The 16,745-nt window shown below is 43.5% G+C and overlaps 1 protein-coding gene across 2 annotated transcripts in view; it reads right to left on the bottom strand.

Annotated features, from left to right (window-relative positions):
• LYST (lysosomal trafficking regulator) overlaps positions 1-16,745 on the bottom strand; it is a 736,927-nt gene that overhangs the window by 480,234 nt on the left and 239,948 nt on the right. For both annotated transcript variants that reach the window (XM_040429442.1, XM_040429443.1), the window contains one exon: positions 420-557. In XM_040429442.1, coding sequence (XP_040285376.1) covers positions 420-557 — 138 coding nt within the window. The remainder of the gene's footprint in view (positions 1-419; positions 558-16,745) is intronic.

Here is a 16,745-nt window from a genome sequence, read left to right as displayed (position 1 = left end):
GGAGAAAATAACCTCCCAGGCTGTGAGCTCTGCGCTGCGATTGGCCAGCGCTAGGGCAGACTCCGCCTACCATAACTTAGGGACTGGTATCTCCGCCTACTATAACTTAGTGAGCGGAGATACCGGAGGGCATAGCGGCAGAACGGAGCGGCGCCCGGGGATAATAGTAAGTGCAGTGAGATCCCCGGGCGCCGCTCCACATGTCTGTATAGTTAGTTCATAGGGTCAAAATCGGTGAAAGGTCCTCTTTAAAGGAGTGTCAACAATATTATTTGGCTGGAATTTTCTTTTAAGTATAGTAGACAACACCATCCAAACTATATTTTGAGGCTGGATTCCAGCAAAAAAAAGATTAAAATATAAAAAAATAATCAATATAACATCAAAAAATAACCAGCTTAGTTTATAATATCACATACCTGTAGCACCTGGCAACCAAGCAGGAAGTGATGCACGACTCTGGCTTTTAATAACTGCTTTATATTAAACACTTTGTACGGATGGGTATCTCTGATTAACATTTCCAGAGTGGTCATTAAAGTTTGCCAAACTCCAACCTACAATAAAAGGACAAAAAAATAATGAATCTATTTCAAAGTTGTACAGTACCTTGGAATATTTTTATTGAGGCAAACATTCCACCCCAAAAAAAAATAAAAAATTAAACACACATCCATCCACCTGAAACTGCACACATAGTTTTCCCTTGTGTAGATTAAAGCAGTACTATGTTCACGGAACCTGCTGCACATGTCCTCTAGTCTGCCGTACAGTCTTGTATCATCTGTCACAATCTGTCTAAACCCGAGTAGTTGGCTATAGGGGAATGACTCCTTAATGTTTTTGGGGTGTGCACTGTTAAATCTGAGTATGTTGTTACTGTCTGTGGGTTTAGAGTATAAATCTGTACACATACAAACATTTTCCATGTAGACAATGGTGTCCGAGAACTGCAAGGCTGTGGATACCAAGGTAAAATGGAGTTCATTGTAGATGCTGTTGATGAAATACTGAAACTTATACAGTCGTTCAATTGTTTCAGTCCAGACAAAGAATATATAATCAATATATCTCATCCAGCCTCCGGTGTAACAGTAGAAACTGGATGTATATACATATACCTCCTCAATTCTTCTCATAAAGATATTAGTATACGTCAGGACCACATTCAACCCTATCACAGTCCCGCATTGTTGTATACGGTAGGTCTCTTCAAACAAAAAGTTGTTGCGGGTAAGTACTCTCTCTATGGTTTTACTATACTGTAGTAAAGGAAGGCACTAATTTAGAAATAGGAACAATGCCTGCAACATACCCCTGAAACAGAAGGCCACCTTCCCGTCCCCACACTGTTTAAATCTGGCTGGCTGTAGACATAGTCATATGTACTGCTACAGCCAATGACTGGCATCAGCGTTGATGTAGCCACAAGCAGTATTTCCATACCGAAGCCAGTTATTGGCTGGAGTGGTGCATGTGACCATGCCCGCAGCCAGTCAGATGTACACAGTGCAGGGACCAGAAGGTAGATATAGCGGGGGCAGAGCAAAGAACTGGAGCGTTGGTAGACGGTGGCAGGGAAGTATACATTTTCTGTTTCAGGACTACGCGGCAGGCACTTGTTAAAAAAATTATAATTTTTACCTGGCTATCCCTTTAAGCCCCTATTAGAGTGCACCATATTCAGCCATTCACCAGAAACAGGTGATCATTAGGAATGTATTTCAAACATGCAGACTTGTGTGTTCTTTTTACCTCATTGTGCCAGAATTTATTTTAAGAAACTAAAGGTTTTGTAACAGCAACTTATGAGTATGACTTCTATTGCTCACTCACATACCAAATTGGCACAATGAGGTAAAAAGAACACACAAGTCTGCAGCATGTTTGAACGACTGCCAGTGCTGGGTTAAGCAGAGCTCCTGGTGTGGACTGGCTGAAGTGCTACACATTATTAGGAATGCTCATTCCTGATATCTAACCTGTATAATCGAACCGCTGATCAGATGACAAACGAGCAATAACTCGTTTATCGGCTTATTTGCATATTTTATGAAGATGAAAGATGTATGATTATCATCTGCACATCTCCCTGTGTAATAACGGATGTGCTACTGACACTGGCATACATAGAGAAGTAAGGGACACATAGCAAGGATCATACCAGCCCCCCCCCCCCCCCCCCCCATACAGGACAGAAGGGTTTTCACCTAAACCCCTTACAATGACACTTGGGCCATTTCCCCACTGCCTCATTTGCTAAAAGTTGATTCTTTAGAGGATAGAGCCCTGACCAAGTTTTCACCCCCAGTATAAGAGGAGATGATGCCAACTGGGCCCCATAGCAGCGTCATGGTCTGCCGCTATGGTAGTTACGACCCTGGTTACTGATAGTCAATAGGACTGAATGAGGGAGGAATGACTGTAATGACTTCAGTAGTGATCAATTCTCACTATTCACTTTGCATAGGCGTGTGTAAAAGGCCTATGCAAATTAGTGCCAATCACAGACCCTTGAAATAGAGCAATGTGACAATGCAGCCCTCAGACCAAAAAGGTTGTGTACCCCTGATGTAGACACACATAGATAGCCGAAACGCACATAACACAAGATCTTCAAACCCATTACACACACACCATCATAGACGTTACACAAACACACCTACCTTCACACATGTTAAACACAAACCACATCCCTTCATATATGTGACACAAACATTTATACACATACTTTCCTCACCTGCAGAGCTGTCAGTCACGCATTTGTGGCAAGGAGAGAACAGAGCCTCTCTGCAGACTCTCTACAGAGCTGCTGCCTAAATCAAGTCACGGCTGCAGTAATTTTAGACACTCATACTGCATCCTCTTTACCACCCTACCTAAATATGCCAGGGGCAAATCCCCACCCAGATATGTCCCTAGCAATATTGACTTGAAATTTACAATAAACTTTAACCCTTTAGTTACCAGCGCCGTACATAAACGGCGCTGGAGTGATGGGTAAACATGACGCAGGCTCACAAAAGCAGCAAGCACTAAAGCTGGCGGGTCTCCGCTGTTTTAAACAACAGAGACCTGCAATAATGCTGATCACGGTCATTAAAGCCTTTAGATTCTGTGATAAAGTCCGATCACGGCATCTAAAAGCTCAGAAATCCGGAGGTGGCAGGCCAACATAAGAAATGAGCAATTCTCCTCTCATCATGGATCTATAAGAACCACGATGGTTCAGAATAAAAAATAAATAAACAAATAATGAGTTTTGTAGCCTCAAATATGACCTACAATACCATAAAAAAGCTAAATAAAAAAACCTAATGTATACAAAATATTTAAAAAAATATATAAAATTGTATATTGCTGCCCTTCCTGTAGAATAAAAAATAAATACATAAATGACAAAAATATAAACATCATGGACATCAAAGTGTCTGGAAACGCTAGTACTATTAAAAATATAAAAATAATTTTCCAATATGGCGAATGGTGTAATGGAAAGAAAGATCATAATCGCCGATAGACAATTTTTTCATCGCTTCTCTTACCCAAATTTTTTTTATAAAATGTGATCAAAAAGTCACATACACTCCAAAATGGTATGAATAAAAACTACAGATAGTCCTGGAAATAATGTACCTCGACACAGCTCAGTAGACATAGCTATAAAAAGTTATAGGGGTCAGAACATGGTGATGTAAAATAAATAAAAACATTTTTTCAAAGATTTAATTTATTTTTACACTACTCAGAAAAAAAAAAAATATATATACTTATGTGGTATAGTTTTAGGCTACTTTCACACTAGCGATTTGGGTTTCCGTTTGGGAGATGCATTCAGGGCTCTCAAAAGCGGTCTAAAACTGATCCGTTTTGCCCTAATGCATTCTGAATGGAAAAGGATCCGCTCAGAATGCATTAGTTTGCCTCCGTTCAGTCACCATTCCGCTCTGGAGGCAGACACCAAAACGCTGCCTGCGGATCCGTCCTGGCACACAATGCAAGTCAATGGGGACGGATCAGTTTTCTCTGACACAATCTGGCCCAATAGAAAATGTCATGGCTATAGAAGACATAATACAATCGGCTAAATGCGCGGGGGGTCCCGTGACCCTCCCCGTGTCGGCGATCGCCGCAAACCGCAGATCAACTAAGACCTGTGGTTTGCGGCTTTTACCTGGTGCGGCGGCGGTGGTCGGCGGTGCCATCGGGTCCCCATGGGGCTCTGGGGGGGACCCAATGGCATGGAAAGCCTTCCGGTAAAGAGCCTGTGAGATCCAGCCCCCTGGATCTCACAGGCCGGAAGCTGTATGAGTAATACACACAGAATTACTCATACAGCCAATGCATTCCAATACAGAAGTATTGGAATGCATTGTAAAGGATTAGACCCCCAAAAGTTCAAGTCCCAAAGTGGGACAAAAAAAAAAGTGAAAAAAAAAAAGTGAAAAAAAAAAAATGTTGAAAATATTAAGTTTCCCCCCCCAAAGATTTAAAGTTTCAAGCAAAAAAAAAACAAAAAACGTCATTTTCCCCAAATAAAGTTAAAAAAAATTGGTAAAAAATAGGGGAAAAATAAAAAGTATAGATATTAGGTATCGCCGCGTCCGTATCGACCAGCTCTATAAACATATCACATGACCTAACCGCTCAGATGAACACCGTAAAAAATAAAAACTGTGCTAAATAAACCATTTTTTTGTCACCTTACATCACAAAAAGTACAACAGCAAGCGATCAAAAAGGCGTTTTTCCCCTCCAAAATAGTACCAATCTAACCGTCACCTCATCCTGCAAAAAATGAGCCCCTACCTGAGACAATCGCCCAAAAAAAAACCAAAAAAAAACTATGGCTCAGAATATGGAGACACTAAAATATAATAATTTTTTTCCTTTTAAAAAGCTGTTATTGTGTAAAACTTACATAAATAAATAAAAAATATACATCTTTGGTATCGCCGCGTTCGTATCGACCGGCTCTATAAAAAGATCACATGACCTAACCCCTCAGATGAACACTGTAAAAAAAAAAAAAAAAAATGTTGTCACCTTACATCACAAAAAGTGTAATAGCAAGCAATCAAAAAGTCATATGCACCCCAAAATAGTGCCAAACGGTCATCTCATCCCGCAAAAAATGAGACCCTACCTAAGATAATCACCCAAAAACTGAAAAAACTGGCTCTCAGACTATAGAAACACTAAAACATGATTTTTTTTGCTTCAAAAAAGAAATCATTGTGAAAAACTTACATAAATAAAAAAAAAGTATACATATTAGGTATCACCGCATCCGTGACAACCTGGTCTATAAAAATATCACATGATCTAACCTGTCAGATGAATGTTGTAAATAACACAAAATAAAAACGGTGCCAAAACAGCTATTTCTTGTTTTCTTGCCTCACAAAAAGTGTAATATAGAGCAACCAAAAATCATACCCTAAACTAGTACCAACATTACTGGCACCCTATCCCGTAGTTTCTAAAATGGGGCCACTTTTTTGGAGTTTCTACTCTAGGGGTGCATCAGGGGGGCTTCAAATGGGACATGGTGTCAAAAAAAACAAACAGTCCAGCAAAATCTGCCTTCCAAAAACCGTATGGCATTCCTTTCCTTCTGCGCCCTGCCGTGTGCCCGTACAGCTGTTTACTACCACATATGGGGTGTTTCTGTAAACTACAGAATCAGGGCTATAAATAATGAGTTTTGTTTGGCTGTTAACCCTTGCTTTGTAACTGGAAAAAAATTATTAAAATGGAAAATCTGCCAAAAAAGTGAAATTTTGAAATTGTATCTCTATTTTCCATTAATTCTTGTGGAACACCTAAAGGGTTAAAGACATTTGTAAAATCAATTTTTAATACCTTGAAGGGTGCAGTTTCTTAGATGGGGGTCACTTTTATGGAGTTTCTACTCGAGGGGTGCATCAGGGGGGGCTTCAAATGGGGCATGGTGTAAAAAAAAACAGTCCAGTAAAATCTGCCTTCCAAAAACCGTATGGCATTCCTTTCCTTCTGCGCCCTGCCGTGTGCCCGTACAGTCGTTTACGACCACATATGGGGTGTTTCTGTAAACTATAGATTGAGGGCCATAAATATTGAGTTTGGTTTGGCTGTTAACCCTTGCTTTGTAACTGGAAAAAAATTATTAAAATGGAAAATCTGCCAAAAACGTGAAATTTTGAAATTGTATCTCTATTTTCTATTAATTCTTGTGGAAATCCTAAAGGGTTAACAAAGTTTGTAAAATCAGTTTTAAATACCTTGAGGGGTGTAGTTTATAGAATGGGGTCATTTTTGGGTGGTTTCCATTATGTAAGCCTCGCAAAGTGACTTTAGACCTGAACTGGTCCCTAAAAATTGGGTTTTTGAAAATGTCAGAAAAATTTCAAGATTTGCTTCTAAACTTCTAAGCCTTTTAACCTCCCCAAAAAATAAAATATCATTCCCAAAATGATCCAAACATAAAGTAGACATATGGGGAATGTAAAGTAATAACTATTTTTGGAGGTATTACTATGTATTATAGAAGTAGAGAAATTGAAACTTGGAAATTTTCCATTTTTTACTTCATTTTTGGTAAATTTGGTCTTTTTTTATAAATAAAAAAGATTTTTTTTTACTTCATTTTACAAGTTTCATGAAGTATAATATGTGACGAAAAAACAATCTCAGAATGGCTTGGATAAGTCATAGCGTTTTAAAGTTATCAGCCCTTAAAGTGACACTGGTCAGATTTGCAAAAAATGGCCAAGTCCGTAAGGTGAAATAGGGCCGAGTCTTTAAGGGGTTATGTGCCCAGCTCTGCTGCTCCAATTGCCCAAAGCATACCAGACTAAACTGGGTAGGGCTGCTTTAGCTGCTTATATCTTAGGATTGGTACCAGCCTGACCTTGTTGGAAACCTGGCATTCCAATCTTTCAAACTGTTGTGGAACCACAGCATTATATCCATTATATCAGAAGATATAGCTGTTAGAAATTGAGTCAGGAGTGAAAGCTGTTTTTACTTTAAGCTGGACACTTGGGAGCTGTTTTTCAGCAGAATAAGGCTACATGCACACGACAGTTGTTTTGGTCCGCATCCGAGCCGAAGTTTTTGCGGCTTGGATGCAGACCCATTCACTTTAATGAATCCCGTGTCCGCATCCGTTTCTCTGTTCCGTGGTCCGCAAAAAAAATAAAAAATAACCTGTCTTATTCTTGTCCGTTTTGCGGACAAGAATAGGCTGTTATATTAATGGCTGTCCGTGCCGTTCCGCAAATTGAAGAACGCATACAGACGCCATCTGTGTTTTGCGGACCGCAAAACACACAACAGTCGTGCGCATGTAGCCTAAAAGTGCTTTTCCTGGACATGGAATACAGACACATAGTACACACAGGTATGCTTGGAAAGTGTTTGCAATCTTCTATGGGGCAGTGTTTTTAGTTGTATTGGTAAAAATGAGGTGACAGACTCCCCTTAAATGGATGGCAAAAATGTGATGTGCCAAAAGATTTCCAAAACTGAAGAACCAATTCAGTTTTCAAGTCACTTTGAGTGGCTTACATTATAGAAATCACTCAAATGACTTAATTTACATTTTAGAAATTCCATTCCTCAAATTATTCAAAACTAATTTTACAAAGTTTGTTAACTCTTTAGATATTCCAGAATAATTAAAGGAAAATTTAAATGAAATGTAAAAGTTTTTTGTTTGTTTTTTTGCAGATTTTCCATTTTAATCGATATTTTCCTGTAACACTGTCACCAACCAGCGGGTGTAGGTGCCAGAGTTACAAGCAAAGTCAGGCAGGCGGGGTCATTACCAGAAGCAACAGTGTAGGACCAAAAGATGAGGCAGAGGCGTAGTCAGACAGGCAAAAGGTCAGGGCAGGCAGCACAGGAACAGGTCAGGCAATTCAGGGCCAGGTACAGGAGAGTCAAGGCAAGCAGGCAAGGATTAGACGAGTAGCAGAATCCAGGAACAAGGTATAAATCAGGAGCACACGTGAGTATCAGGAGCTTAGCAAACACAAGGACCTTGAGACTGAGGCATCTGGGAAGGGGCTGAGCCACTTAAGTACCTGTAGGAGAGCCTGGGTTGGTTAGCAAGGTCACATGACCCAACCTATGCAGCCCATGGAGTGATGCGCGCCGACCCTAGGGCAGTGTAATACGAAACTAGCAGCAAGCATGCTGTGGCCAGGGCTGAGTGGAACCTGTGGAGCGGAATCCTCAGCAACACAGCACGTACAGCGACAGAACTCAAGACTGCAGTGGTGGACAGAAGGATCACTACATAGCACGGCGCCCAGGTCCAAGGAGGTAAGCGGGAGAACAGCGGTGTACAGCAGCAGCTGTTACAAACACATCAAGAGTTAACAGCAAAACAAACCACAATATTTATTACCCTGATTCTACAGTTTACAGAAACACCCTATATGAGGTCATAAACTGATGTATGAGCATACCACAAAGCTCAGAAGGGAAGAAGCGCAATATGGTTTATGGAGAGAAGATTTTGTGGAATGGTGTTTGAGTGCCATGTCATATTTGAGGAGACTCTACATTTTCAAAAAATATTTACTGCAATGGTCTTGTGTGAGGGCTTGTTTTATGCAGGATTAGGAAACATTCTTATTGTTACTATTTTGGGGTAGATACGACTTTTTGATCGCTCGGCAAGATGAGTTGTCGTTTTATTGGTACCATTTTGGGGTACATAATACACTGCTCAAAAAAATAAAGGAAACAAAAAAAAACACATCCTAGATCTGAATTAATTAAATATTCTTCTGAAATACTTTGTTCTTTACATAGTTGAATGTGCTGACAACAAAATCACACAAAAATAAAAAAATGGAAATCAAATTTTTCAACCCATGGAGGTCTGGATTTGGAGTCACACTCAAAATTAAAGTGGAAAAACACACTACAGGCTGATCCAACTTTGATGTAATGTCCTTAAAACAAGTCAAAATGAGGCTCAGTAGTGTGTGTGGCCTCCACGTGCCTGTATGACCTCCCTACAATGCCTGTGCATGCTCCTGATGAGGTGGCGGACTGTCTCCTGAGGGATCTCCTCCCAGACATGGACTAAAGCATCTGCCAACTCCTGGACAGTCTGTGGTGCAACGTGACGTTGGTGGATAGAGTGAGACATGATGTCCCAGATGTGCTCAATTGGATTCAGGTCTGGGGAACGGGTGGGCCAGTCCATAGCATCAATGCCTTCGTCTTGCAGGAACTGCTGACACACTCCAGCCACATGAGGTCTAGCATTGTCTTGCATTAGGAGGAACCCAGGGCCAACCGCACCAGCATATGGTCTCACAAGGGGTCTGAGGATCTCATCTCGGTACCTAATGGCAGTCAGGCTACCTCTGGCGAGCACATGGAGGGCTGTGCGGCCCTCCAAAAAAATGCCACCCCACACCATTACTGACCCAATGCCAAACCGGTCATGCTGGAGGATGTTGCAGGCAGCAGAACGTTCTCCACGGCGTCTCCAGACTCTGTCACGTCTGTCACATGTGCTCAGTGTGAACCCGCTTTCATCTGTGAAGAGCACAGGGCGCCGGTGACGAATTTGCCAATCTTGGTGTTCTCTGGCAAATGCCAAACGTCCTGCACGGTGTTGGGCTGTAAGCACAACCCCCACCTGTGGACGTCGGGCCCTCATATCACCCTCAGGGAGTCTGTTTCTGACCATTTGAGCAGACACATGCTCATTTGTGGCCTGCTGGAGGTCATTTTGCAGGGCTCTGGCAGTGCTCCTCCTGTTCCTCCTTGCACAAAGGCGGAGGTAGCGGTCCTGCTGCTGGGTTGTTGCTCTCCTACGGCCTCCTCCACGTCTCCTGATGTACTGGCCTGTCTCCTGGTAGCGCCTCCATGCTCTGGACACTACGCTCACAGACACAGCAAACCTTCTTGCCACAGCTCGCATTGATGTGCCATCCTGGATAAGCTGCACTACCTGAGCCACTTGTGTGGGTTGTAGACTCCGTCTCATGCTACCACTAGAGTGAAATCACCGCCAGCATTCAAAAGTGACCAAAACATCAGCCAAAAAGGATAGGAACTGAGAAGTGATCTGTGGTCACCACCTGCAATTTCCACCTGTTGTCTATCCCATTTGCACAACAGCATGTGAAATTGATTGTCACTCAGTGTTGCTTCCTAAGTGGACCGTTTGATTTCACAGAAGTGTGATTGACTTGGAGTTACATTGTGTTGTTTAAGTGTTCCCTTTATTTTTTTGAGCAGTGTACATTCTGCTCACTCAATATTACACTTTTTGTGAGGTAAGGTGACCAAAAAATTGCTATTTTGGCACGGTTGATTTTTTGTACGGCACCCGGGGCAAGCCATGTATTGCGCCCCCCCCCCCACCCAATCTGTGGACACGCCCCTTTTTACAGATAATGTAGTAGTCCTATGTAACACCACAGATAACACAGTGATAACTCTGAGTACAGATAATGTAATAGATGGGTGTGAGGCCCTAGAATTCAGAATATGGGGCCAGGATGCGGCAGGATGGGCCATATTCTCAATCCACCCCCCAACCCGAACGTGAAACAAATATGTGGATGGACATTATTATATACAGTACAATACAGCACCACATACCTAATCCATCCAGTGACATCTCCTGTGATGTAGACTTTCCTTAACGTCTTCATTCGGAGATAAAACCGCCATGACACCTTCTTTCAGCTGCGTCTCATCTCTGCAGAGTTTTATTATTAGTTGTTATTATATATAATGGCCCCCTCTGTATAATATATAATGGCCCCTCTGTAGTATTAGGATATATAATGGGCCATTATTTATCCTAATAATACAGAGGGGGCCATTATATATTATAATACAGGGGGGGTCATTATATCTAGTAATTATACAGAGGGGCCATTATATATCCAAATATTACATATATATAATAATTATACAGAGGGGTCATTATATATAATAATTATACAGGGGGCCATTATATATAATAATTATACAGGGGGGCATTATTATCGTTAAACAGAGGGGCCATAATATATAATAATTATACAAGGGGGCCATAATACATAATAATTATACAAGGGGCCCATTATATATTATACAGGGGGTCCATTATATATTATACAGAGGGGCCATTATATATTATACAGAGGGGCCATTATATATTATACAGAGGGACCATTATATATTATTCAGGGGTGACATTTTATAATATACAGAGGAGCCATTATAGATTATAATTATACAGAGAGGCAATTAATAATGGGCCCTCTGTAAAATACTAATATATAATGGCACCTCTGTATAATATATAATGGCCCCCCTGTATAATTATTATACAGTATATAATGGCCCCTTTGTATAATTATTTATTATGGTCCCTCTGTATAGCTATAAGATATAATGACCCCCCTGTTTAATATATAATGGCCCCTCTGTATAATATAAAACGGTGCCCATTATTTCTAAATATACCGGCCTCCTTTGTATCTCTTCTGCCCACCTCCATAGTGCCCCCAGTACTTACATAAAAAAATAAAATTAAATACTCACCTCTCTTCATCGCCTCTTGTAGCCTTTGCTCGGGCGTCCCGGCGCAGGCGGTCAGTTACACATCTCCGGGCCCTCATCATGTCATCTCGCGAGACCCGGCACAGGAGATCACGGTGATATAATCGCGATCTCCCACGACATTCTACTGCTTCATAGGCTTCAGGCCTGGCCTGAAGCTTATGAGGCAGAACGGAGGGGATGGGAGCCATAGGCTTCCATCACTCTCATTATACTGCCTGGCGCCCCCTACAATTTGGTGCCCGGGGCAACGGCCCCCCCTGCCCCCCCTTCCCCACGCTACGCCACTGCTCCTCATCACAGTTCTGGGAATAAATAGATGATGAAAGATGTAACGGAACGTTTCAGCAGACAAGGGGTTAAAATCCGTTTAGGCGATGTACCCCTTTCTGAGAGACAGGCACAGCTACTGCAGGACACCAACCTCCCGAACTGGATACAAAATAGCACTCCAAACTGGAACCTCACGAATAGCTGCTATCAGACGAACAGGAATCAGCTTACACTCCTGGCAATCAGTCTCTAACAGCATACAGCGGATCCCCCCAATAACGAGACAAGGCTCCGTGTTGAGGGTCAAGCAGTGGTCTGAGGTGCTGGCACACCCAGCCTGGTTTTTATTACAGTTGTTTGCAAATACAGGTCCGCCCACAGGGAGGTATAAAACAACCAAGCCCATCTGGTGTACACGCCCCTAGGGGACCAGAATGAAGACTGTGACATAGGACAGATATGCAGCACTGTAGGATACACAGAGACAATACATCCCCACAATGCATCATGGTTTGCTCCTCTCTGCCCTGGAGACACCCGAGGCGTAATCCAATTATCTCTCAAGACAAAGAGAAATCACCAATACACATGTGGATATAACAGGACAGACATCACCATTTAAACACACAATGGGACAATGGCACAATAGAAACACACCCAGCATATTCCTCCCAAGCTGACAAGTTACACTTATTATAAATTGTTACAACTTTGTGAGTTTACATTGGCCATACATATAACTTAAATCAATTTAAACAGTATAACTTGAGGACAAACCTATCCAAAATTCACTTGAATAGGTTCAGGGGTTTAAAAGTTAGTATGGGCCATAATCCTGAGGCAAGTGGCCGATAAACAGGCCTCTCCAAAACCCAGTGGCGAGGTTGGTTTTGCCACACATCTCCCCCCCCCAGGGAAGACTAACCAGATACCTGACCTCACGCCGGTCGGTACCCGAGTTAGTCTGGCAGCCCACCCACAACTCAATACTGGACCTGTTGCATTTGGTAGCCTGTCTCTGTCCAGTGAGTCCACCAAGGTTATGTTGGAAGCTGGTACTCCCGGTCTCTGTGTTGCTCCCTGGCTTAGAGTCTGGTTGTTGGAGGGGGAGACCGACTGTCTCTACCCCCTGTGCTGTAGGTGCAGAGACCACAGTGCCATCTGCACTGTTGTGGGGGTTACTGTCTCCCCCTGGTGCGTTAAGCTGCCGCTGGGGAGAGGGGGTAACGAACTCCTCTCCCATACATACTTCCAGCCGCTGGGGAGGGCGACCGACCGTCTCCGCTCCCAATACAGTGTCCTGCTGCTGGGGAAAGGAGACTGGGCTCTCTGTTCCCTGCTAGACACTCTGCCGCTGGGGAATGGAGACTGGGCTCCCAATTCCCAAAAAATCACTCTGCTGCTGGGGGGCAGGAACAACTACCTCTGCCCCCTGTAACTCAGCCTGCCGCTGGGGAGGGAGGACGCTGCTCTCCTCTCCCTGCATTTCACACTGCCTTCCCGGCATATCACTCTGCTGCTGGGGGGCAGGAACAACTACCTCTGCCCCCTGTAACTCAGCCTGCCGCTGGGGAGGGAGGACGCTGCTCTCCTCTCCCTGCACTTCACACTGCCGCTGGGGAATGGAGACTGGGCTCCCAATTCCCTGCAATTCACACTGCCGCTGGGGAATGGAGACTGGGCTCCCGATTCCCTGCTGGACACTCTGCCGCTGGGGAGGGGAGACTGAGCTCTCTCTGTCCCGCAACTGTAACTTCCGGTGGAGGTCCACCCAACGTGGCAGCTGACAGTCACCTTCTGCCCGGTATAGTAGGGTCTTGAACACTAGACTCCTCACGAACTTCACGTATTTCTCAGCTGGATTGGGTCCGAAGAAGTTCAGCTGCAACCACATCATACGGTCAAATTCCTCCACAGAGTATCTGTACTCCACTGCTGGTTCCATCATGGTGCTTTTAGGGTCGCTGTACTGAGACATGCGTTGCCCTTAAGTTGAAAAATCCAAAGAAATGGTGTCTCCTGTAGCTGTCCTTCTGGCTGTAGGAACGATCCCACTGCTGCCACCAATGTAACGGACCGTTTTAGCAGACAAGGGGTTAAAATCCGTTTAGGCGATATGCCCCTTTCTGAGAGACAGGCACAGCTACTGCAGAACACCAAACTCCCGAACTGGATACAAAATAGCACTCCAAACTGGAACCTCACGAATAGCTGCTAGCAGACGAACAGGAATATGCTTACACTCCTGGCAATCAGTCTCTAACAGCATACAGCGGATCCCCCCAATAACGAGACAAGGCTCCGTGTTGAGGGTCAAGCAGTGGTCTGAGGTGCTGGCACACCCAGCCTGGATTTTATTACAGTTGTTTGCAAATACAGGTCCGCCCACAGGGAGGTATGGTTTAAAAGTTAGTATGGGCCATAATCCTGAGGCAAGAGGCTGATAAACAGGCCTCTCCAAAACCCAGTGGCGAGGTTGGTTTCGCCACAAGAGAGATCTCCGTACTGACCTCTGATATATTTATACATAGTCATCTTTTTTCTAAACTAAATAACCCAAATTTAAACAATCCTGCTGGGTACTGTATTCCACTCATTCCAGTTATTACTTTAGTTGCCTTCCTCTGAACCCTCTCCAGCTCTGCTATGTCTACCTTGTTCACAGGAGCCCAGAACTGTACACAACACTCCATGCGTGGTCTGACTAGTGATTTGTAAAATGGCAAGACTATGTTCTCATCACGGCATCTAGGCCCCTTTTGATGCAACCCATAATCATATTGGCCTTGGCAGCAGCTGCCCCACATTGATTTGTACAGTTAAGTTTGCTGTCAACTAACATTCCTAAGTCCTTTTCCATGTCAGTGTTACCTAGTGTTTTCCTATTTAGTATGTAGTCCTACAGACCCTCAAAACCACCCTAGATGAAATTGCTCCAATATCAATCTGTCCCTCTCGACACAGAACACGGCAACCCTGGCATACACCTGAAACACGTTTACTACAGCCCTGCTCGAGATGTGCAGAACGCTTATGGAGAAAATCGCGAATATCAGCAGACTTCCTCCATTATACATTTATGCTCAAAACATATAATTTGGCTCTCAACATTGCCAAACAAAAGTACTTCACCTCTCTCATCTCCACACTCTCAAATAACCCAAAATGACTGACACTTTTCATTCCCTTATAAGCCCTAAAGTTCCAGAACTTGTCACTGACATCTGCGCTGATGGCATGGCCACTTACTTCAGAGAAAAGATTGGCAGTATCCGGCAGGAAATAATCTCCCAGTCCCCAAGTAATTTCAATCCTCCTCCCTCCAATTCCTCCACATGCTCTCTCTCCTCTTTTGACCCTATAACAGAGGAAGAAGTCTCCAGGCTTCGCTCTTCTTCTCGACCCACAACCTGTAGCAGTGATCCTATTCCATCACACCACCTCCAGTCCCTCTCCCCGGCTGTCATCACTTACCTAACTACAATCTTTAACCCCTCTCTCTTCTGGTATCTGTCCCTCCTCTTTCAAACACTCTATTATCACTCCACTACTAAAGAAACCATCTCTTGACCCGACCTGTGCTGCTAACTACAGACCTGTTTCTAACCTCCGCTTCATCTCTAAACTCCTTGAATGTCTTGTCTACTCTCGCTTAATAAGCTATCTCTCTGCAAACTCTCTTCTTGACCCCTTAAAATCTGCATTTCGCCCTCTTCACTCTACAAAAACTGCCCTTACTAAAGTGTCTAACGATCTCCTATCAGCAAAAAGAAATGGTGACTATTCGCTATTGATTCTGCTGGATCTCTCTGCAGCGTTTGATACCGTAGACCATAAACTCCTCCTCACCATGCTCCACTCAATTGGCCTTAAGGACACCGCTCTCTCTTGGTTCTATTCATATCTCTCTGGCCGCTCCTTTAGTGCATCATTCGCTGGCTCTTCTTCTCCTCCTCTTCCTCTTGATGTCGGCTTTCCTCAGGGATCAGTACTAGGTCATCTACTCTTCTCCCTCTATACAGCCCCCATCGGACTATCAGTAGATTTGGCTTTCGATACCATCTCTATGCTGACGACACCCAACTATACACTTCATCCCCTGACATCACCCCTGCTTTACTCCAAAAGTAATTGTCTGGCAGCTGTCTCTAACATCATGTCCTCTCTGTATATTAAACCTCTCAAAAACTGAACTTCTTGTCTTTCCCCCATCTACTAACTAAACTAAACTTGATATTTCAATTTCGGTCTGCAGCACTATCATAACTTCTGTGCAACATGCCCGCTGTCTTGGGGCCACATTTGACTCTGATCTTCCTTTGTTCCCCATATTCAATCACTTACACGCTCTTGTCGTCTGCACCTCAAGAATTTTGCCAGAATCCACCCTTTTCTTACGGTGGAAACGGCAAAAACTCTTGTTGTTGCCTTGATTCATTCTAGTCTTGACTACTGCAACGCATTACTAATCGGTCTCCCTCTCTCTAAACTCTCCCCCCTTCAGTCTGTCCACAATGCTGCAGCCAGGCTCATCTATGCATCCAACCGCTACACTGATGCTACTAGTCTGTGCCAGTCACTTCACTGGTTGCCCATCCACCACAGAATACAGTTCAAACTTCTCACCCTCACCCACAAAGCTCTCCACAGTGCTGCACCTCCATACATCTCCTCCCTCATCTCCATCTAACCCTACTCGTGCTCTCCGTTCTGTTAGCGACCTAAGATTAATAACTTCCATAATTCGTACCTCTCACTCAAACGTGCTATAAAAACACATCTTTTCAGGCAGGCTTATCAAGCCACCTAAAATGACTTTCCACAGATTAAACCTTTTCCCAATCAACTTCTATGGCCTAAACTCGATCCTCTAGTAGTCCCAAACCCAAAGTAGATCGGCCGGC

This window comes from Bufo bufo, chromosome 4, assembly GCF_905171765.1.
Source record: "Bufo bufo chromosome 4, aBufBuf1.1, whole genome shotgun sequence".
Lineage (NCBI taxonomy): Eukaryota > Metazoa > Chordata > Amphibia > Anura > Bufonidae > Bufo > Bufo bufo.
The sequence above is the reverse complement of the archived record's forward strand: the minus strand, read 5'-3'. Positions and strand labels throughout refer to the sequence as shown.